The 24,765-nt window shown below is 39.9% G+C and overlaps 2 protein-coding genes across 14 annotated transcripts in view; one reads left to right on the top strand and one right to left on the bottom strand.

Annotated features, from left to right (window-relative positions):
* arvcfb (ARVCF delta catenin family member b) overlaps nucleotides 1-6,483 on the bottom strand; it is a 214,569-nt gene extending 208,086 nt beyond the window's left edge. For 4 of the 11 annotated variants that reach the window (XM_037097261.1, XM_037097262.1, XM_037097254.1 and 1 more), the window contains exon 1: nucleotides 5,731-6,483. The gene's annotated coding sequence lies outside the window, so the exon portion shown is untranslated. The remainder of the gene's footprint in view (nucleotides 1-5,730) is intronic. The other 7 variants (XM_037097257.1, XM_037097263.1, XM_037097265.1 and 4 more) reach the window with 5 other exon arrangements.
* A 515-nt stretch (nucleotides 6,484-6,998) lies between these two features.
* tango2 (transport and golgi organization 2 homolog (Drosophila)) lies at nucleotides 6,999-23,732 on the top strand. 3 transcript variants are annotated; one of them, XM_037097269.1, is made up of 10 exons: nucleotides 6,999-7,084; nucleotides 7,784-7,852; nucleotides 8,248-8,373; nucleotides 11,906-11,994; nucleotides 13,940-14,059; nucleotides 14,177-14,294; nucleotides 20,792-20,859; nucleotides 21,046-21,199; nucleotides 22,272-22,376; nucleotides 22,775-23,732. In XM_037097269.1, exons 3-10 carry the CDS (start codon nucleotides 8,318-8,320, stop codon nucleotides 22,893-22,895), a joined length of 831 nt encoding a protein of 276 aa, XP_036953164.1. In that variant the 5' UTR covers nucleotides 6,999-7,084; nucleotides 7,784-7,852; nucleotides 8,248-8,317; the 3' UTR covers nucleotides 22,896-23,732. The 3 variants fall into 3 exon arrangements, with proteins under 3 accessions (XP_036953164.1, XP_036953163.1, XP_036953165.1); XM_037097268.1 differs by lacking the exon at nucleotides 6,999-7,084 and adding an exon at nucleotides 7,091-7,246; XM_037097270.1 differs by lacking the exon at nucleotides 6,999-7,084 and adding an exon at nucleotides 7,091-7,246 and having other exon boundaries at nucleotides 21,049-21,199.
* The last annotated feature ends 1,033 nt before the right edge of the window (nucleotides 23,733-24,765 follow it).

Below are 24,765 nucleotides of genomic sequence, written 5' to 3' on the forward strand. Positions count from 1 at the left end.
ACAGGCAATAAATATACAGGAATAAGCCTTTGAGTGTCATTTTATATAATTAATGTGCTTTATGATAGTTTTGCTGATAATCATCACTCACTAAGAATATGTGAGTCAGTCAAAGAAAACTGAACACATTTTGAAAACTATTTCCACCGCATGCATAAACCACTCAAGGCTGTGAAACATATCATTCTGCTGTAATTTAACTGGAAAACACATAATACAATGTCTATGCAATAATGCTGCTGCTCTATAATTCCCATGCACACTCGGTAATGAAACGCTACACTGACCATGAAACTATAATGAGGTCGGTATAAGGCTAATGTGATTAACATAACGTTGGCTCTCAATGCAGAGCGGTAATATTTTTTTTGAATATATCTATATGTGCATATGCAAAGGGTCATTTTAATCGGTAATTCCTTTTCTATTGGCAGTGCCTCCGAAACTGCAGACCTGTAAAAAAAAGATCAAAGTTTACAAGTTTAGCAGCAGCGTAGCTTAAAGGCCCTACATGCTGCATTGTTCACCCATGCAAGTCTTTTCACTTCTTGTGCCTGAATAGAGCTCCTCAGTGGACTGTGGTGCAGTATAGAGCATCTCTGACTTGACTGCATAAAAGGGGAAGGACAGGCATAATTAATAATATCAACTAGGGCTGCACTAAACTCAGCTTTACCTGTTACGGGGTCATACTATTGTGCATTTTGGCCTACTAACACAGCTTACTGATGTTTAATTCTTCTTAGTTGTTAATGGTATTAATTACAACTGTGCTTTTCCTGCTATGATGAGTCAAAATGCCAGTTATGAAAAAGGCCTGATGGGATTTCACAGGGTTTTGTACAAACAAATGATATTAAGTTTATTTCTTTCATTATTTACCTACATTGTGTAAAATCTGAATCTCCAAATACCAGCTTTATTTTGTTTGTTTGTGTAATTAAAATCCCTTAATCCATGTTCCTATATAACTGTATTATCTGAGAAGACAGAGCTATAAAACTTTAAAACCCTTAATTTATGAGGAAAAGTGTACCGCCCAATTTCAAAACTGACAAAGAAAAAGTATAGAAATGCAATTATTAGGGCTCCTGTCAAATGAAGTCAAGAGAACATTGCCATCTTATTACAGTTGGTGGAGCTCTATGTTGTGCCTGAAACGACTTGCTTAGTCAAGTAACAAATACTTCAAAGGAATTTAAACACCCAAATTAGTTGTTTGGATACTCTGCTGTTTCATATGTATTAACACGTCTGCTCTGGTGAATTCAAATCTGTAACTGATCTGCCAATGTATCAGCCAGCCTTGTTGCTCAGACAACACTGACCTTGTCCTCTAACTTCTGTCTTATTTGCATTTTGTGTTGTCTGGGTTATACATTGCTGTCTTCCTCCCTGTTCTTCATTTTCCTCCAAACCTGCTCTGCATCACCTTCATTAGCCCTGCCATGTTCCCATCAACTCTTTCCCTGTTCACTGCTATCCCCCACTCATTCCCCTCACCTGTGTTTCTCTGCCACTCTCAACCTGTATCTCATTCTGTCATCAGTTTACTTTCTATCAAAGTCTTTAGGGGTGCCGTTTAGCTCAGTTGGTAGAGGGGGCATCCCATGTACAGAGGCTTTGTCCTCGCTGCAGCAGCCCTGGGTTTGAGTCCTGGCTTGGGGCACTTTGCTGCATGTCACTCCCAATAACATATTTACAAAAAAAGGCCAGTCTTTAGTGAGTGGTCTGTAGTGTTTACCTATTCCTGCAACTGATCCTGACTTAAATCCGACTTAGATCTATCATCCATTGATCTTCCTGCTTGCCATCTCTTGCATTTGCACCAGTCCACCTTCCTCGAACTCAGCAAATGTAATAAAAACAGTCTGAAGATTCTTGGATAAATGTATGTACTTGAATCATTTTATATTTTGCTTTGTTTGGTTAAACATTTGGATGTATTAAACTTTGACTTAATATCAATAATACATGTTTGGCTGCCCTTAAGACTTTACATCACATGATGTGATCCAGCCTTTAGAAACTGAGTCTCTGTTTGGAATACCCATTGTCTGGATATATCTGTGGCTGTTGCTGCCTTAAAATAGCCATGGTCTATTGCAATGCATTGCAACTGTTATTGCAGTGTGTTGCAAAACTAACTTATGCATGGAGACTTCTTTTTCCTCTGTTTACTACTGTGCCATGAGGATTCTGATTTACATAACAATACAACATGTTGGCTACTGGCTGTTTTGACACAGAAATATTGATTTAAGCGCTCAGAAACACGTGACTGTGAAAAATCTAAGACCTTCAGAGCCCTCATCACATAAAACAAGCATCTTGCTAAGGTTTTTCCTTGCCAATTTGGTTCACACATCCTTCTGATACAGTCAGGGGAAACATTTCACAAAGGCGTAACCGCACAGGGTCAGTCAGTATCTGCGGCCCTTGTGGAACAGTTACTGTAAATATTCATTGTCCTGAACCTGGAGCATGAGGCAAGTCCTACATCTCAAACAACAAACAGACTGATTTATTTAAAGATGGGCTTTGCATCCCTTGTCCACCCATGTCAAAATGTATAGAAATGTTTTTTGTAATGACTGCACATAAAACAGGTTTCTGCATAAACATTGCTGAAAGAGGTATGGTGAAATAGGTGGTTTAGTAGCATTTCAACTTGCATTAGTTCCATTGCTACAGCAGTACTAAGACATGACTATCAATCATCAATTCTCCTGTCCAAGGTTTAACTTTTAGCCGAATTCATGCAGGTAGAAACCCCACACCCAAGTCCTGACCAGTATCCAGAAAATGAATATACAGAACTGAAGCCTGGTTTTCATGCCAGGGAATGATACTCAGATAGTGCCATGGCAAGTTACTTCCTGTAGACTTGAAACAAAGACAGGATCTGACAGTAACCAGCTTCCACATCTATATCCAAATTGCCAACATGCTGCAGGGCTGACGGTTAGGAATACTACATCTTCTTCAGGCATCGTACTTCCACATAAATTTGTGCATTAGAGCGTGAACTGCTCTTGAGATTAAAGCTGACCTCAGGTCTTGTCAAGACCATTAGAAAAATGACATTTTAACCTTTAAGATCTTCAAGTGGTGATATAAGAATTAATTCCGTATGACAAAAAAGTCCTTTTCAAAGAAAGAGCCTCCTGCCGGGGTCAGAGCTGCTATATATTTTAATAACCTCCACAACATACAGCTATGTTTTGTTATTCGTTAATTAGCTTGTTAACTGATGATGATGTTAGTGAATTTTAACAACTGCAGGGGGTTTTTAGCCTCAGGAAAAACAGAATATATAATAGAGGACAAGACAAAGTTGTTACATTTTGTGGGCATACAGGAAAGCATTTGATAATTTAAGCAGAAAACATAACAGCAGGATTATCTAAACATTAGCATTCATGGGAAGTCTTCCTGTTTACCCCTGGTTATGGAGAATTTTTTAGTTCTCTGCACAGTCACAGGTGGTGTGGAAATTCTCGTCCTGTCCATAGATTGCTCTGTGTTTGAGTTGCAAATATTTTGTGTTTCAAATGAGCTGCTTCCTGATTGCCAATGAGCCCAGAATATATTCTGCAAAAGTGAGGATGAGCTGACATAGATGCATCTGAGGAGACCTTTGCAGACGTGGTATACAGTAACTCATGTGGGGCCTACCACACGTCAGGACTGATACAAACATGACCGTGCAACAGAGCGCATATATATTGTGAAGGTCCTTTAGTGAGTGGCTGGCAAAATCTCGAGCACTTGGACTCAGCGCTCACTACCACGTAGCCCTGAGTGATCAGTATAGATCTGTTTCCTTTGCTGCACCTGCAACCCTTTTTCTAGTTCTGCTTAGCTGTTTCTTTTAGACTTGACAGTATCATCCATGCACACAGTTATGCTGACAAAGACACCTTGTATATTCAGTTTCATACAAAATTATTCAAATTTCGGCACTGCATGTCCATGTTCCACTTAATCATGGTGCTACAGGCAAGGTTGTGACAATGTGTGGATAAGAAATGAGATAATGAACCACGACATAAATGTCATAAAGTTCCACCATCCTCTCTACACAGCTGCCTATGGCATCTGGGTGAAAACCTTTTATATGCAAATCTACAAATCACACCAGATGTCTTTTAAATGGGTACTATTTAGTCTTTCAGACGAAATTCAAACTGAGAATTTTAATATTTACAATATTTATTAGGTAAAAATACAAACTCAGAAATGTTTATTTTGTTCCATTACTGGAAATTAAAGCTGTTCCCAGAGGAAAATATGGTTCCAGAATGCCGTTTGAACCTAGAGGCGGGGTCTGCCACATGTAAACAAAGTAAAACAGAATGAAATTGTGTGGTTGTTTAAGGTCAGTTTGTTTATTCAGTCAAACAACTGTCAATTAAAATTGTTTTCTTCAAATTACAATGTCTACAAAGTCACAACTAATACAGTATCTAATTAAAGCAATTACAATATGTTCCACTTTCGCATTTGTCACCCTCATACTTCATACAGCAGGTTGAATTTCATTTCACTGTTGAGAAACAATGACATAGTTTATAAAGCATTTCTTAAGTAATTCTAACAGTAAGAAAACATCAGTTGCAACAAAGTTTTATGACCATCAATTGCAACTTTCCAATAAACAATTGTAGATAGGTCAATTATATAGCACTTCATTGCTTGTGAACAGTGAAATAACTATTAACTGACTGTTAACTTTAATCAACTGTAAATTTGCCATTTGTAATCATACATAATTTATTTTAATGATATGATTGATACCTAATGTTACCAAATGCATATATGTATTAGGAGATCACAGACAAAAAAAAAAATAGGAGGATATGACTTCAGTGTTCTCAATGGCAATTAATGTCTGTTTAGGACATTTAACAATAAGGAAATGCAAATAAATTGCACTTGCTCACAGTTAGTTTCATTGTTATAACTGCATGCAGCCATATCCTGAGGCCATTAGTGCAAGCAGGGTGTGAAAAAGCAGACCAGGGCCCATCAGAGTCTACTGAGAACTTCATCTGCCTCTTCCTAATGGCCTAAGCCCAGGTCTTTATTTTGAAGCGCTCAGTCATTGTGGCGGCTGCTCACATGGGACAGGATCACAGCACTATCAGCCCAACAACACCGTCAGTCCCAGCAGCCGCTGACAGCCGCCCCCTTTCTCCAAATAAGGCAATCAGAGGAGAGAAACCGGAAGACTCTCCATGGTAACCCACTCACAAAGAGGAGGGGCACAACAATGGACGAGTGAGGATGGGATGATTGACAGCTCGTTGCGGCTCGCACTCGCTGCCTTTGACCGCATCCATTAGCGAGAAGAGCTCACAACAACACGCATTTATCACGTTTAATCAACATATTCGACACAATGGGCCACTCGGCAGCAGTAAAACGCAGCTACCTCTGTCGCACCACATTCAAATGACAGCGACTCTTTAACAAAAGCGCGTTAAATATATACCAACACCAGGTCCGCACATCCTAATCAATAAGCCTCATCCCTGCACCTGTTCACCACGGGCTTATTTCCCGCTTAACCCATTTAATTTGACATCGCTTTCACGTTATTGTTATCACACTGTTGTCACACCCTCCTCCTGAGTTGCAACGGCACCAGGCAACAAAAACTTGGCTTGGCGAGGTAAATCACCACATGGATTTACGCAAGAAAGCGCAGAGCCGTATCGCCTTTACCTCAGTTTTTCTCCTTGTCCCTCCAGCGAAGAGACCCTCCAGCGCGGTGTGGTAGTCCGAGCCTCGGCTGAACAGCGTTGTTCTGGATGCAACTTGGGAGCTGCTGCAGGGACACTACTGTTAACAAGCCTCCCCCGAATCTCAAATTGTAGTTGTCAAGGCTGCCTGCTCGCGCGTCCCTCCAGTCACGCGCCAACATGAACCAAAAAAATTTTTAAAAAAAAACGGAAGTGAGTGACTTTAAAGTTATTTGTTGTGCACGAAGCGACTACCGACTAATTATCGCTGATTAGTTACTGCGACGCTGTGTTGTGTGGAAGGCAGAGCAGCCCCTATCCCTCTCATCCACAACAGTGCTGCTGGATGCTGTGGTCACACCAAGTGTCTCCGCCCCATCACCACTCGCACAGTATTGGAGGAAATGTGTGATTGATTTTTTTGCTTGCCTGAAATTATCGATTAAGGCAATTGTTTTTTTTCTGCTAACAGCCTACTTTGTTGTTTGTTTTTCTTTTTCTCTTTTCTTTTCTTTTTTGTGGCTAGCAATTTGTACACGGCGCCTTAGGCTAAATGTTTGTATTCCGTTAATACGCCAATTAAAATGTCAGAGTTTTGATCAATTAGTTGCTCGTATGTGCTAGTTATATTTTTATTCTATTTCAGCATCTGTCCCGTCTTCTATATCTCCAGATTCAGCACGTCTATTGTTATAATCATTTAATGGTACTGTGGCATTGTCAAGCCAGCATAAATACAATAAAGACTTTTTCAAAGTAAAAGATTTGGAAAAGGCGACGGAAAAGCCGGAGTAAAACAGTGGGATTACATTTTTGTGTGGATCTATGAAGAGGCAATCTGCATTCATTGCTGTTGTGATTTTACATGTAAGAACAGTGTACAACACATAGTTGAAGGCATGTGTTGACCATTAGGCTAATTGTGTATTTATCTAGATTTTGCAATTATTTAGGCTATGTTCATATTTCTTAGTTATCCTTGAAGGAATGTACTGTAATCAAACAGCCCTTGTGCTTCAGGTTAGAAACTTTTGCCCTGGTCTCAACAAGCTGAGACTAAATCATATTGTAAGTAATCTCGCCAAAACATACTTCAAATATCTATGCTTTTATTTTTCTAACCGGAAAAGAAATTAGTGGCGATTGCTGTTAGTGCGCTTGTTCAAGTAATGTTCCCTCTTCTGACCAATCACAGCGAACTTCAGAGCTTTGACAGAGGTGTACTCGTTTTTATTATATATTCTGCCCGGGTGGGCGGGCATTGGGACAACGCACAGAGAATAAAGGCTCTCATCACGCTGTGGACGCTTATGAGACGACTGGAGACACGAATCGAGGTAATTCAGTGTGAACACTTCCTTTCAGTTGTCAACAACGAGTGTAAAGGGACAGTGAGTACAGTTAGCCGACACTGTTCAACTGTGTTGAAGGCAACAGACGAGCAGTTAGCTGAACAGACATTATCTGCAGTGTAATGTGCCGCGCATAACAAAGTTGAGGTAGGTAGCTGAAGTTTGCTTTTTTTGGGGTTCTCTGTCATTGTTCCTTCCTTTGACTGTATTAATGCTAACGATAGCTTGTTTTTGGCCAGTTTACTAAGTTGTGATGAACTAATTGGATCTATGAACTAGCAACATGTTAATGCTACCTAACAAGTTTGGTCTGCAAGGCAATATTTGTTGTATTCAGCTAGGTAAATAACAGACAGCGGCTATGCTACTTAGCTAGCTCATCTTGTAGCAGGACTGTACAAACTATTAATAGCTTGCAACAGGGCTTCTTACTTGTTTAAGGGTGTTAACACAGTGTTATTAGTGTTACTACGGGTGATGGTAACAATCTTATGAGCAGTAGTTAACTGCAGGCATTGTAGTATCAGATGACTACAGCACCCTGACATGACATGACATGACATGACATTGTGACTCAGGTTGCCTAATTGCTACCTTTGCACTCATTACAATAAAAAAGAATAATAAAGATATTGCACTTTTATGGTACTATGGCTAACACTTGCCTTTCTGAATATGGGGCAGGTTCACAGAGGTACACACAGCATGCACTCTGGATGGTCTATTTCTTTGTCCTACAGCCACAGACGCCATGTAAGTATTGAAATAATCACTGGTCAGTGAAGTATGCACATTTGAATGCACATTTAAGAACCTGGGATCATAGATAGTAGTGGATATAACTGGATTGTGGACAAAAGAAGACATTCAAATGCTAATCTTGGGCTTTGGGAAATGCTGATTGTCATTTTTCACCATTGTTTGACATTTTATAGACCAACAACTAATTGATTAATATAGTAAACTATTGACAGTGAGTTTTATTCATAGTTCCAGCCCAATGATCTAAACAGTCTCACGGTGAAGAAATCCTTTATCTGTTGATATCTCCATCTGTTCGATGTTGCACATTTTGAACATCCGTGATCTCATACACCAACACTTAACACACTTGCATGTTTCCTTTTCTTTTTTTTTCTCTTTGTCAGACATGACGAAGATTTGAAGGCAGATGTGGATTGAGTGAAACATTGTAATCAATCCCTCCCCAATACATCCATGTGTATAATTTTCTTCAAGTTTGACCCCCGGCCGGCATCTAAAAATGCCTACAGGTGAGCAATTTATGCTTTCAGCAGATTTAGATACTTCATGTGTAATGTATCTTTATTGCTCTTAATGCCCCAGGGTTGTACTTTAGCTACAGCTACTTTGCGAACAATCACTAATCATTGTAAGCAGTTCTTGAACCAACCCAGTACAACAAAATTCAATGCTACACGATTCAAACCATAATTATTGTATTTAATCAGACGCTCGTGCACAGAGGTAAGAGAGCTCAGTCACCCACAGAACTGCACATTTGAAGCTAGTAGTATCTGCTCTCTTCCTGCTATTCTAGAGTGTGTTTAAGCATTCCAGTCTGGAATGCAATGTCACTGTTAATCTGAAGTGTCAAGCAGCAAGTAGAAAAACACCAAGATTAGGACCAAACATCGTAAGCACCTTTATAAAATCCTGTCACACTATGGTCCATCTTCATAAACAGGTTTGAGGCAATCTCTTTTTTTAATATCCCCAATATGTCAGGTTGTATTTTTGGGAAATGTTCGAACAAATTATGCATGATATTTCTTTTTGATGCAGCTCTAAAAAAAAAACCTAAAAAAAACAGTGTTGGGACAGAATATTTCACTGAGTTTGCATCATATAGCTTCATTGATGTGTTGAGACATTCAGCAGAGGAAGAAATATGTATGTTTTTATAAAATAACAACAAATATAAAAGGACCAACCTTTCAGATTGATAAATCCCTGCTGTCATAGTTTGACAAGGTTGCAGTGCTCCCTATTTCATCTTGTTCCAGGATTGTCTAGTGCGCCTCTGAGCAGAGACATAAGCATACACAAATGGCAGCATCATAACAAATGAGTAAAGTGAAGAGCATTTTTGTTTTACTATCTGTTTCATAAACATTTAGAACAAACTGATATTTTAGTTTGGAGTTGTCAGTCTTTGCCACAGCCCAAGTTTTTTGTTGGCTGACATGAATAGCCCTCTGTATCAGGCACATAATGTACTTAGCAATGGTGAAATGATAATTACTATAGAACATACATCACATTTGCTCAAATCTACCACTTTAAAGGGCTGAATGAATCATTGTGCAACCTCCATGTACCCTACCCAGCAGTAAATGCTAACTCCTTTCAGTGGCTTGCACAGACTGGTGCGCTCTGAGCAGTCATTGTAAGTTAGGGGCCGATGTGGAGTCCAGCTTATTAAAATTCCCCTGAGCTGGAGAGTGAGCTCTGTACCTGGACATAGTCCATCTCTGTCCTTCCCTCTGGGAGCCTGACCCCGCCTGAGGAGATCACAGCAGAGGTGTGGTATGAGTACTGACTCAGACATGAACCTTGGGAAAGGTGAAACGTACTGTGTCCTAATGTGGTTACCTCAGTGCTATATATAGACTATTAGTTGCAGATTTTTTCTTTTTGCTGCAAGGATGTTTAAATCAAAAGGAATGTGCTGCAATACTAACACTAAATTGGATTGAAGGCACAATTAAAGTTTCATTAAGTGTAATTTCACATTATTACACTCCCACAGCACAAAATGACAGGAATGTACCTGCAGGGGTTAAATGGGTTCATTTTCAGTACAAATGACTCAATGATTACCCACATGCTAAGATTTCTGTATTTTGAAACTCACTTCCTAGGCTGCAATGTTTTTTCTTTATTTCAGCATTTTCAGCTGCTCAGAATGAAATGAGCTCTGCAATCAACCTATCAGTATTGTAAATGAATTTGTCCTGTTATTATAGCACTTCCTTCAGGCTAGTTAGTGTCATGTAAATATTGATAGACCAAACAAAACAGCACACTGACAGTTTTTCAGAGTGTTTGCAGTGGTGGGGATAAAATCGTCAACTGCCTTAGGAGTGTGATGTCACTCATGGCAATCTGCCAACTTAATCATGTAGGTGCTGTAAGCAAGTTGACATTTTGGCCCAACACTGGCTTAATAGGAAAGCACGTATGACTATGTTTATTTCAAAATACTTTGTAATAAATGGTTGGTCAGGTGGAATTTTAACATTAAGTGAGTGCAACATGGACTGTGAGGGGCTCACAAAATTCATACGGAAGGATCTTATGAGAATTGTGAAAATCCTTGAATGTTTAATTCCACAGCAAACCTGTGACTCCTGCTAAGTCTATAAGCCACTGTGTGTGTTGAATACAAAAGTTCAATATTCATGAAGAGCTTTCATAGTTCTCTGCTTCTTGCCATCCCTCCTACATGATGCAGCTGGCTGACTGTGATCCGAGCTGCTCGCATGTGATTTTTTTCCCCCTCAGGATCCGATAGCAGATGCTCTCTCACTAGTGTAGCATCATTAGTGTTAGCTTTGTTTTGTGGAGCAGTGGTGGCTCACAGGGTGCCATGGGGACAAGCTGTCATCAGCCCCTTGATGTGCAGGGGTCGACCCCTATTAGGTCAGTTTGGTTTATTTGTTTGCTCTTAACAGGATCCAAGCTCCCATCCTGAAAGATTAATAGGGGGACCATTGCCAAGCTCAGATGGAACATACAGCTATTATAGAGGTCAATAAATGCCATTGGCCTCTTTTTTTCTTCTTTTTTTTTCTAGCCTGCGTAGTTTGCCCAAGGGTTTGAAATTGCCTCTCAGCAGTGTTTAAATCCATATCTCAATGATCTTTAACTCCCGTTCCATAAATACACAACATATACTTATATCGACAAAGATAAATCATGTTGGTGCATTTCGTGCTTATGCACCACGTTTCTATTATATGAATGTCTGCTAAAAATGTTAGTAAATGTTTATAAAGGTCACAGGTTGCAAAAGTCAGAGGTCATGTTTTCCTTTGAGCAAGGGATTAATTGTTTTTCTGTGTTTCATATCTGCTGATTAGGTGAGATATCACTGTGGGCATGATGTTGTCAGTAGTGAAACAGTGAACAAGAGAAGAGGGGAGATATACTGTATGCATACGAATGCTAAGTGATGTTACATTTCCTTGGTACATGGTGTACAGTAGTGACTTGTTTTTAAAGGCAAGTAGAAACTGATGGCTAACTGTCATTTAATACAGGTCATCATGCAGGTTCTTGTGGTAAATGACCTGGTTATTTGTGCATTCTTCAGAACCTGTTGAACTTGAATCCCAACTTCTGTTTCACTTCCTTACTTTCCTTCGGGTCGTCTGTAACTTTTATATTGGCTTGGCCTTTTGATGTCACATTCCTTTTGATCCTCTCCTCTTTGGTCGTCATCAAAGGTCCTCCTCATAACCTCGACCTTTTGTACCCTCTGCAGCCCGCTCAATCAATTTGTAATATCGCTATAGCTGAAGACTCCTGGACTCATCTATAATGTCAGGGACAGTGACTCAGCACTGTGTCCAGCAGTTTGCAGCAAACAGTCTGTTTTTCTGTCTGCCAACTCAGTAACTTCTAGGATGTGTTCCTGGTGATGAATGAGTCATTGATGAGGGATCTGATGTTAGAACCAGCAATGGTAATACCTCATTGGCTCACATCTAGAGCGAACAAACAAGACTCGCTGAATAAACAAATACCTCAAACTAAAGCCCTCTCCCTTCCTCTCCTCAGGCTAATTTTGGCTGCAAACAGAGATGAGTTCTACAACAGGCCATCCAAAGCTGCAGACTTTTGGGGGACCAACAGTGAGATCCTCAGCGGTGAGTGATTCCAGCTCGCCACCCACTATTTTTCATGCCCTGCAAGTTTCGAAGCTGAGAGCAAATTGAATAGTACTGATTGAAGTACTCTCTGCTTGCCTTCTTTAACAGGAGATAATCATTAAAAATAAAGCAAGAGACAGTTGAAGTATAAAAGCAGTTAATCCACCAAGAAATGCACACAGCCCCTAGTCAGACACTGTGCCCTCAAACAAGCTGAGAGGACTTCTGTAAGGTTGTGATGACACAAGTGTACTGTCAGTGCCCTCAGCAACGCCCCCAGCATGGCCATGATTGCAAAAACACCAGGAGAGCCGATACACAGTAGGTTGTGCCTGTTGGAGCTTGTGAGAGCTGGCCAATCAGAGCAGACTGGTTTTTTCAGGAGGGGGGACCCAAAATGGCTTGTTCAGACGGAGGCTGAAGTGCTGCAGCAATAGACAGTATGAGTAAAATAATGTGTTTTTCTAAACATAAATGCATGTAAGCATTTTCTAGTAGACACTCATAATATGGAACCTATTTAACCAGGTAGATCACAATAAGGGAGGTAAATAAAGAAAATTGTAGTGGAAGAATTTGAGTTCAATCCAGACAAATTTGATATGTTTTTAGCTCTGTGACTGTGTGAAAATGCAGCAGATGTTGTCTTTCTTCAAGGCTAAATAGCTTTCAATAATCAAGAATAAATCTGTCTGCTTTACCCTGGGATCTAATTCTCCTCCACTCTGTCACAGGACATCCCCACCCGCAGTAAACTATATTTAATTGACTGATGTCTAATACACATTACAGCCAAGCAGAGGAAATCAATCATCCCTTTTTTTCCTGCTGGCGGAGAAAACGCACAGATAGCCTTGTTGTTCATCCGTCTCCTTCGCCCCTCTGTAATAGAGGGGTCAGAACTCCAGTAGTGGGCCCTTAATTGATGGCTGCTTTTATGCGATGTGACAGGAATAAATGGCCCTGCCTTATCTGCAGGGCTGGGGGGATGTGGAGGCAGGGCCCTGAAGGAGACATAGCATGACGAGAAAGGAAGTAAGCTATAGTTCCCAGTGGGATCAGGCTAGCTTTCAGTCCATCCCCCAGAGGGATTGGACCGTTTGGCTCTCTTGGTCACTGTCAGTGTAAGTGGACCTGTCTATATCGATCACCAGGATGTGCAGTAGACTTGCAGAGTCCCACCTTTTTCATGTCATGTGAAAGAGGAGAATGTAGAAGGCAAACAATGGATTTACTAATGAATTGAGTTCATATAAATACTGGCTGTATCTTAATGTAGACTAGTTCAAGTTCAGGACATTTTCTTACTGCTTCTGCCAGACTGTGGTATTAGAAGGAAGGACAAATTGCATCAAATTTTGAGGTTTGATGGTTAGATTTGCCAAGGATGGTCTCCATTGTTGTAAGGCAAATAATGGACATTGAGAAAGGGATAACCTATGCAAAAAAGGTCCATGTTCAGTTTTTGTGTTTAAACTATTTTCAAGAAAGTTTACCAGTAATTTCATTGAAAGAAAAGACCAGCTAGAGTACTTATTCCTGATTTATTTATTATTTGAATCTTTATTTATCATTAGATGACTGCCTGTTGACAGACATCATATTGTTGCATGTTGCGCTGCCAGGCTGAACCAATGATCATACTTAATTAGATGGAAGTAAACTCCCTCTCCATATTCAGTACCAAATAATGTAGTTACTCAATGTACTTCTTAAAGGGGACTGACCTGTGTTGAAATGAGGATTGTAAAACCATTGCGGAAAATCTGCTGAAACGTGAGAAAAGGCTTCACTGATTTGAGTATTAAATGTGATTATTTTGTGTGAAAAAACACAATTGGGTTGAGATCTTTTCATTTGGCAGATTGTGATAGTTGTTATTTCCATCAGCATAGTGAATTGTGTGTTTAATAAAAATTCATTTTTTTTTGTGTTAATCCAGGCCTGGACCAGGAATATGGTAAGGAAGGAGGATCATGGCTGGGTATCAACAAGCGGGGTAAGATGGCTGCAATCACCAACTACATGGAAGGACGTCCCAACCCTGATGCACAAGGAAGAGGTGAGTTTCATGTTTATTTATATGTACATATTTACTATGTATTTATCATTACCAACTAGGGTGGAGTAATTGAGTGTATAATTTAAGATACATGTTTTTGTCTTTACTGTTCTGCAGGATTCCTAGTGTCAAACTACCTTATGGACAAGGATCAGGACAGCTACTCCTACCTGAAGAAGGTGTCACAAGAAAGTCACCTGTACAATGGCTTCAACCTCATCACAGCCGAGTTCAGGTGCGTGAAAGGAGTAGCAGTGTAGTGAAAGCCATCTGAATGTAGGTGTTAACATTGTGTGCATCTTTAGACTGCAGTTTGTTTGCAAAAAGACTCACTTGTCTAACAGTGGTAGCCATACTCTCAACATGACACATTTCACAAGTTGAAATTTGTTCCAGAGAGTGAGAGAAAAATACCTGATGTGGCCACCTAAGGCTGTTGGATGTTAAGACAACTTCTTTAATGCACTGTGTGGGTATCATGAAGTGACATTGGCAGGTTCTTGCGCACTAAAGGGTTTTTTTTTTTTTTGGAAACTTGTTGAGAATGGGCTATAACTCTATTCCTCTGAGTTCTGGCCTTACCTTGGAATGAAACCACAAAAGCAGCGTCTTCATCTCTGGAGTGCTAAGCAGGCAGAACTGAAAAGAAATCTCAGGTTCTGAGCTGTGAAAGAGCCAGCATTAAAATTCAGATGGAACACCTGTTCATATTTCAGGCTTTCAGACAAAGAAAATCTAGACAGCATTAAAAATAATGAGGGTTTTTTTTTTCTCCTCATTTTCTTTTTTTGCTTCGTCTACTTTGCCAGCCTGACTTGACTTGGTGATCTGTTTAAGGGAGAAAAATCAAAGTGGGATCAGTGCAAACCAAGATAGCTGTCATGGTGGAGGCCCCTGTAGACAATTGGCATGGAAACAGGTCTCAGTTTCTGCCAGCTCGAGGCTGGAGGTTCAGCTCCAACACACACCCCTACCAAAATGTATTCCTGGTGGGGAGAAACAAAAAAATCAGGGTTTTCACAGTGGAGCTCAGTGTCATGATCCATGTATCCTGGTAACACGGCCTCAAGCAGGATCTTATCTCAAAAGGGATTTTCTTCTGCTTGCACATCCCTTTCTGTACATTTCTAGCATCACTTTAAGGTTAGGGAGATGCCTTGGTTTTGTGCTGTATTAGTCTTATAATGTTATTATTATTATTATTATTATTATTATTATTATTATTATTAGTGTTATTATTAGTGTTATTATTTACTGATGTTGTTATTGTTATTATTATCACTGGATATGATGCAGTTTACCCAGTCTCGTGGGTTAAAGTCCAGATGCAGTCATGTTTTCTTAAACTGAAATTATGGTACTGGAGCAACAATAATTATGATGTTCAAGGAACATCACCAACATGGGTGATATCAGATAAACCGTAGGAGGCCACTCACGTTGTTAAATCCATCCCTTCTTAAAAGGCCCAAAAAAGACACTACCTTCCAAACTCTTCAAATGCCAAGTATCTCTCAGGATACAGCTCCATGTACACAGTTTAGACATGAAATGAAATCCAAAACTTGATTGGACAATCACTGTTTTACATCAGCACAAAATATAAGCCTCAAGTGCAGCTAGATGGCTTCACTGTCATTTCTATGATGAAGCTGAAGCCATCAAGATATACAAATGTCCTTTTTAAGACTGGCAGCCTTAATTGCGCCTGTGCCACTGGCATTGCTCTGTAATGAAAGCATAAGGTGTCCCCCCACTCTCATGAGACATCAGCAAAGCAACAGACACAATGTGTTTATGTCGTGATAATGCCTTATGTCTTCTGCTTTGGCTGGGTTGTCATTTTGGGCTCATGCTGTGAAAGCGGTGCATGTGTTTCTTCCACACATACCTGTCAGCTGGGAGCAGCGTTCCCTACAGATGGAGATGGCACACGGTGACAGAAAGAAAGCCTACATCTTTTTAATAAACACTATCATTACCAGCCTATTTGATACCCACTGTAGTGTGTCCAGCAGCCCGGAGGAGATACGGCGTCTAGTTTCTTTCCGAATCAATAACTACATCTGGTGGATAGAGAGAAGCTCTATATTACAATTAGAGGATTTCTCAATCATCTGTAACCAGAGACACGATTTATGATGCAGTGGGGGAAAAAGATGAGTCCTCCACTTTTAAGCATTCTCTGTCTCACTTATTTTGTTAGAGGGTGTGTGATCACCCTCATTGAGATGCATCTGAGAGAAAAGGGGGCACACTTAAGACACAACCCAGGAGCCATAATTTATATATCACTCTTTCTTTAATAGTGATGCTTGTTAAACTAATGCTTCTTTGATTAATAATCTATAACCGTGTTGGGTTGAGTTCCATACACAAGTGATTCGGTCAGTGGCATTTCCTAGAACATCATACTGAGCCTTTCCTCAGAGGAGCTACTGCCATATATATTTAAATTTTGATCTAAGATGTTCTCTGCTTGCTGCTCTCAAGGCTCCATATCCAGCATTTCATCTGACTTTTCTATAGCTTTATTTTTTGATCCTAGTGCCCAGAGATTATCCATTTTAATGAATGTCTCCTCTGATGTTTGCCTGCAAAGAAATGCCTCGCTTAATGCGCATTCGGTCAAGCAGAGTGTGGCTGCTTTATAAAAACAACGTTAGTAAGTGGTTCAGTCATTATGGCCTCAAACCATGTGTTGTGATTCTTGGCAGAAACTTGTTTTAGCTAAAAAAGAAAAACAGCAGATATGCACATTCCAGGGATGGAGTATCAGGGGTGGATGAACTCTCAGCGTTTTAAAGAACAGCTATTGGTGTTTGGTTTTTTTTAAGTGCTGTTATAAATTACCTGTGAATAAGTCATATTCTCTTTCACTAAATAGAATCAGAGAGTGATGTTCACAGTGAATGGTTTAAATATAGCCTGCATTGTTCATTGAGTGAATCTGCCAAATTTCCCTCAAAAATCAGATTAATGCTGATTTTGGTTTTATGTTTGTGGATCATATTATACATTGGAGGGAGATCTGAATCTTACTACATTTGTCTCTCCATGAGAGCTGTCCATGTATGCTGATTTGATAGGCTAACGCTTCTAGGTCAGGTGTGATTTTATTACTGAAGTTACATAAGAGTATTATAGCACTCTATTCTGTTCTATTTATCAAGTCAGCGGTCACCTTGAGTTCACATACTGTAGGCCGAGCTGATGTGGAATTAGAGTATTACATGGATTTTTTCATATTATTTATAGTGATTAAATAAACTTTATAATTTTGACTATGTAGGTTAAGATTAGAAAACCTTGCTAGCAGTTCTGTGTGGCTGATGTTTTGATTATAGTGCAAACCTTGTCAGCATCATTCACTGTATGCAATATGGTGAGAGCTCTCCGTTCTAAAATAAACCACACCAATGCAGAAGTGCCTTGAACCTATATTCTTTCTAATGACACAGCCTTGTGCAACTGTGATGGCTTTTTTTATGAAGAAACTTGTGTCTCAATTGTTAGACTCAAGTCTTCTTTAGCACAGCATGATGTCCATTTTATAAATTATGGTCCCTTTAAGAATAGAATAGCCATTAAAGTTGGGTATGCTTTAGGGTGCCACTTTACAGTTTGACAAGTCACAACGAAGGTGTGTTCTTGGATGCTCAAACTGCATCTAAATGTCCAGACTTACCAGTTCTTGCAGTCTCGAGTATTTTGCTGTCAGTTTGTGAGAAGTCTGCAAGTGTGGAGGGCTATCCAAACCCGCAGTTTTTCCAATCCTCAAGGGCCCTCAAGTAGACTTTCTGCAGACTTTCAGAGAGTCCACTTGGGGTGCAGACTTCACCGAGCTTCACTGATTTAAGTACCCACAGTTCATTGCAATGCTTGTGTGAAACAGTGACTGTTGAAATGTTACTTGAATCATGTAGGCCAGAAATAATATTCAACAACATCATGATATGGACTATATGAAAGTACAGGCTATAGAGTTAATCAAAATGCATTTTTTATTATAGCCTTTAGGACTGGCCATCAATGGTTTGTATTGCTTGCAGTCTCATGTCATTGTGGACTTGATGTGATGACATTGAACAGTCACAGTATGTACAACTGACGACCGAGAGGGCCCAGTCCGCATGGATTCAGCCTTCAGAACTTAGAATTGATTAAGATATCCTTCCCAGCTCTGAATGAGAGGCTTCATATAGTATACAGTATGGGTGACGTCACGGTGTGCTTACTCTCAGAATTCCAATATGCTCACAAAGACATTGCTAACATGCTGAATTTAAGCAGATGTAGTGTTTACAAAGTAATCCCATGTTGGCACTAGAGGAATAATTGGGGAATCTCCAAAGTCATTTGCATACATCCTCAAGCTTTTGAAAAATGTTACTCTGATACACTCATCATTGCTATCCATAGATCTCTGAATCTAACATAGCTCAAAATAATTACTCACAAAACAAACACCAAACCACCTTTTATGACTGCATGTGTTGCTGTACATGCACAGATGTGTGTGATTGGATACAAGACTGCATGTTGTCATTACCCAAGACCCCACACCAACAGGCCTATCTACATTCTGAATTGATAATGTTGAAAGCTCATCCAACCATCTCCAGGCAACCACACCACAGCTGGCGATGGGGAAACTGCTCTGCGGCCTCAGTATAGAGGACTCTTCATTAGAAGGTCTCCCAGCCAGCATACTGATTACCTCTCTAACTGAGATCTGAAAAAGCCTGTTTTTCGACTCTTCCCTCCTCGTTCTCTCGCTGCCCAGTGGTCTTGACCTCCTGCTGTTCCCTCATCTCAGCCCAAATCAACCCACAGCACACCTGATGAGACTTTCAATATTCTAGCCAGTTTCAAAAAGCAAAAATAGAGCTATCACTCTGCAAATCCTCCTCCTGCTACCACCAATGTCGATTTGATCCATACCAGAGTCAGAGTGTATACATGGACATGAGGCCTTTCGGGTATTGCTGAGTTCAGGCCACAGTACCAAGATCAAAACAGTGTTTCAGACATTGTGTTTGCCCACAGCAGAGCTGACAACAGGTTATACGCTTCACAGATTTTTCCGTTTCTCTCCAGGTTACAGTGCCATCTGGTTCCCATTGAGCGGCTGCTGTGCACATGCATGTATGAGGGGTGAGCGCTAACACCCAAATCAACAATGGCCAGTGCGGCTATGTTCATAGTAACCATAGGAACACCGAAAAGACAGTTGTGTATTCAGACTGTTCAACTGGCTTTGGATACTGGAAACAAGCTGGAAACAATATTAAGGCCGCTGTTGTTGTCAGAGAGATGGTGTAATGTCAGTCTACGGCTTTGAGGATTCTCTCGCAGCTGCTCTGACACATATTGTCCCACCTTAAGAAAACACTCTGCTCTAGGAAATTTACACAAGACGGAGAAGTCCCTGCATAAACAGTAAAGGATAGCCTCTGAACAGTTAGTTTATCACTAATCAATTGTAAGGAATGAACGTTGAATGAATTAACAACTTTAATTAGTCCAGCCACCACTTACATGTTAAAATGCCAAATGCAAGCATATGTATTGACATGTCGCAGCGTCTCTTACATCACTCCGTCTACAATGATCCTCACTGCTTCCATGACAAACGAGCAGTAATATTTCATTGTATCAAGCCTAAGTAAAGTCTGACTTTGATAAGCAAATGAATACAATTTACTTACGCGTTTATATGCTGGGGCTATCTGGCTTGTCAATAGGGTTGCAATCAAGCATTGTTCCTGCTATCATTTAATCTAGAGAGTTTGTAACATCCTCAAAATTGCCTCTTTCATTTTATCTGCCAAAATAGCTGTCTGTTAATTTTCTGTCAATCAGTTTAGCTCTATACGTTGGATATGTTTAGACATGTTGTTAAGTGGTTCAATGGCAAACGTTTTCTGCTTATGTTGATATAGGATATAGAACGGAAAATGATTTGTATTTTGGCTTTTAAAACTATCCAGTAAAGTGTGAGGCAGAGTTACAAGCCCAGTAGCATATTCTGTTCCTGCCTTGCCAGTTCTTGACTGGGAAACTTTCCAAGTTAGATGTTGTAACAGTGTTGCACCACATTTCAGATTGACTGATGCCACTGCTATGGCTGTCATTAAATTGCCATCAAAAAAATTCATTCCCCTGCCGGTTCAAAGGATTTGGTCGTAATTTATTATTCACTCTCCTGTACCAGAGCCGTCACTGATGCCCTTGATGTCAGACAGATTTTTCAGACTGAATAAATTCCCTCTAACTGAGGACTTTGCAAAGAGATCTAACACTGTAACTAAAGGGTTTTGTGGTAGTCAAAGGTGTTTGCAGCACTAATTTGTATTTCGAAGCTTTAATTTCACACAGTTGTTCCTTTAGGATAGATTTAAATGTTGCAATTAACTATGGTGTTGGCTATTTTCCCATTTGAATTGCTTCTGCTAATTAAACAGGCTTTTTAATTCCTATTTTTCAGGACTGCAAAGACAATCAAACATTAAAGAATACTGTATGGTGCACTGTTGATATTCTCTTTAACCCCGAGCACCTGTTTCACATGATCCCCCCAGGAGGGCTTCTTTGATTTCATGTTTCGTGTTTACTTCAAGTGTATTGAAGCATTCTGACTCTTGACACATCCTTCATAATAAGACCTAAACAAGTATAATCATCACTAAATGCAATCTCTAATTTTCCATCTTGCTGTGTCCCGTGTAGAGCCAAACAAGACACTGTGTGTTACTATGGAAACAGAGGCAGCCCTGAACCCATCCATCTAAAGCCAGGTCTGTGTTTTTAATATGGTTGCTGTAGGAACAGTTCATTTCGCATTTTTACCTCACCTTTCGGCCTATGGCCTATTCCTGTTAGCCTGACATTTCCATGTTGATATTGCTCTCGGATTTGCCACGAGGTCACTAACCACGCTTACTATTGTGGATGTTTGTCTTTATTTTTCACATGCCCCTCAGCAGGAATCTATGGCTTGAGTAATTCTTTGCTGGACACTCCGTGGAGGAAACTGCTGCAAGGCAAGCGTCACTTCACCAGTGTGGTCAATGACCAGTCCCTGTCCTGCGATGGACTGGTGCAGGAGCTTCTCAGCGTCCTCAATAATGAGGAACTGTGAGTGGTTAACACCCACTTAGACATTGCTGTAGATTCACTCCTCATAACAGTAACTTGTCATCTTGATTTATGTTCATAAATAATCTCATTGTTATACTTAATTTACTAATGGGTAAGATATCAATCAAATGCTAGTAATGGTGTCATGAATGTTTGGTATCTACATCTACATTCACTAGTCCCGTAGAGTGGTTTGTTAAATTTGATCAGGTCAGGTGCCATGTGTAGGGTCAACATTGCTTGATTCAGTGTGTGCAGAGCTGGACAGAGTCCCTGGAACATGCCAGAAATACTGTGTCAGGGCTCTGAATCAGCTGCTGAATGGGATTGCAATTTTAGCTCCAGCTTGTGTCAGCCCCTTTTGATGACACGGTGTCTTTAGTTATAATACCTAAAGGGTATAACAAACATAATGACAATTTATTATGAGAATATGATTCTGGTTTCTTGCAGAGAGTGAGAAGACCAATAAGGTTTAAATGTCTCTAGACACATAATATAAAACCACAGCTCGTTTCTTTTGTCATCACCTGCGCTTGTGCAGCAAACCAGCCAAGACTTCATTAATGTGCCCTGTTTAGAAATATAACTTCTCGATTTTTATACATATTAAACGCCCATCACAATGGGCCATATTAATTATAGGTGAGCTTTAGAGGTATGAAGAAGAATCAATTTCCAGTCTTTGTGCCAGGCTAAACTAACAGGCTGCTGGTTTCGGTGTACTTCTGGTGTATAATCATGACTCTCTGCAAGAAAATGAATACGTCCAACCATTCATTTTCCATTTTGAGTGTAATGAGTTGTTTTTATTTTAAATAACTGGGTCAGAGAGGGGATTTGTTTAACATCTGTCTGATAGATTGTTGTTTGTGATTTCCCCTTGCACTCTGCACATATTTGTAATATAGAAATGATTTTCAAAGCTGATACAAATGATAGCTAACCCCCTTGTTGTTTACACATTACAGCCTTAGTGGATGTTACACACCAGTAGATTTCTTATTCAAATGTACTGCATGGGCACTCACAATGATAATTGCGTTTTTATTGTGGGTTTGTTAAACAGAAACACACCTGATCCAGCTCAGGAGAGCCAGGGTGATGGTTATAGCCAGCCCATGATCCAGGCTCTGTCAGCGGTGTGTGTTCGCTCACCTCATTATGGCACAAGGTCAGTGTCTTCCACTCATCAAAACTCTATATCCCTTTGTTTGTTTCTACCTGAGGTGACTGACAGGGCTGTGCTCACCTGCTAGATCATAGAGAGAACATAAAACCCCAGTGTAATCAATCCTCTACAGCAAAGAAATAAAAAGGGGTTCTGTGGATACAGAGACTGTCCTGTAGCCAGAAGGTCAGAAGATCTGTCATTGCCAAAGCCTTAAGCAAGGCACTGTCTGCCACTGCCTGCTCAGTGTCAATCAAGTCAAATGTGACTTTACCATAGTTGTCCCTGAGAGTTACTCCTTCCCCTCACCCATAGTCTTAGATATTTTTAAAGCATTTTTTGTTGATAATCTCTATGTTATATTTGTCTGCTTGTATCCCCTTGTGTCCCTGCACATTTAGGACCAACACAATTATCCTCATAGACGCAGAAGATAACGTGACCTTCACAGAGCGCACCATGCTCGACTGTGACACAAGCAAGTGGAGCACCACTTCTTTCCAGTTCCAACTACAGGTGTGAAGACATGAATGAGGATACCAGCTCTGTGCCTTTCAGCATCACCTTTCCTTCAGTCTCCCCCTTCCTCCAGCTGTACCTCACCATCGCAGCAACGTGACCATGAAGACTCGTCTGCACTTTTTCTTCTGCTAGTCTGTACCGGCTGCCTCATTACCATCAGTGATATGTGTTTCTTATTCTTGATTTAAGTTAAAATGCATCTGTTGAAAGTGTGTGCTAATTTAAAAAATTGCCAAAGAACATTTATAATTTTGTAGAGGAAAATATTTTACCTACATGTCACAGAAGAGCAGGATTGGGCTGCTCCAGAAAGTCTAATCCATCACAGATTGCCGGCAGCCTGCTTTGATATGTGATCTATACCATCGTGCACAGGATTATTTTCATGCGATATAATTTATTCTTGTTGGTGTCAGATTTCTTTCTTTAAATCGGTGATGTGGAGTGAATATGAACTTAATGCATCTCTAGACTGCAGTTTGAGATTGCATCCTTTAAAAACAGCAATGAAAAAATCGTATTTCAACTGATTTAGATAATAGGAATTCATAGATGGAAAGATTTTTTTTCCCATAGAATGTGTTCATCTGATTAAAGATCACAGTAATTGTCATATATTAGCGTTACAAACTACTTTTTAAATTTCCGATCACTGTTACATGTATTTTATTATGTATGCCACAGCTCTGCACAACAGTAGTCTCAGTGTTGGTCACAACAGATGTTTCCATGTTAATTGCAGATACTTTCAGGCACTGGATATCTGACCGCTTCCATGATAAAACAACAAATTTTACAGCTGCTTGACAATAAAAACAGTTTATCCAAACACTCACATTTGGCTAAACCATGTTTTAGTAACCATGTGTGTTAATGCATCTCTTAGATGACTATTGCATTTAAGTTTATCAAATAGACAGCTGGCTCTTCCTTTTACCAAATGTGTTTCACTTTTGCTTCCCGTGTTTTTCTCCCCACATTACTCATAGTTAGGACGCTGATTCAACAAGATTCACAAGCACTAACCTGAAGAGAGATATTCATGGCTTAGAAATTCCTATTGTAGAAAGCTATGTGCATATATTTGATATACATTATCAATTCATATTGGCCCTTTAAAACTCTTTAAATCTCTTTAAAACCTTAATGTATAAAGAGCCTTTTATTTCTGTGATCTTGCAGCCAGGACGCACATAACCAGTGATCCTCTTGTCAAGTTTTTGCTCTCATAAGGCAATGTGGCTGATTTCACAGATGACATTACTGCCACAGTAGGGAACGCACAGGTGCAAATCAATTATGCCTGAGTCTTTGGTTTCTGGGTCCTCATTAATGTTATTAGTAACACCTGTGTTTTCATACTATGAAAACTCAAAAATGTCTGCTGCTGTACAAGGTTGTTATGCTAGATTTCTATTGTACAAGAATAATTACGGACATGGAGAATATCACTTCACTAACTTAAAAAGATGACAAATGTCTGTTCCTTTATATCATTGTGTTTAAAATACCCCCCAAAAGATACATCACCTTTATATAATTTAAAACATTAATTAAAGAAACCATCACCTCTATTCCTGTATTTTTTTTTTTAGTAGAAATAAAGTGAACGCTGGGCTGCCCCTCAACACTAATCTGCTAATGTTAGTGAACAATGCCCCCGACTGGCAGTTTGAGATATTGCAATTCATATTACCCTTATTATCAGCCAGTGTATTGATGTGATACTCTGAGAGATCTGTACCTTACCTTTCTTGGATACTGGTGGTAACAGAGCAGACACAATCATAAACACAAGCAACTTTTTTAAAGGTGCACTAAGTAGTTTTGGAGAAGTAATTCACCGACTGTTTTTGGGTCTAAATAAGCA

Source organism: Acanthopagrus latus, chromosome 5 (genome assembly GCF_904848185.1).
Source record: "Acanthopagrus latus isolate v.2019 chromosome 5, fAcaLat1.1, whole genome shotgun sequence".
Classification (NCBI taxonomy): Eukaryota; Metazoa; Chordata; class Actinopteri; order Spariformes; family Sparidae; genus Acanthopagrus; species Acanthopagrus latus.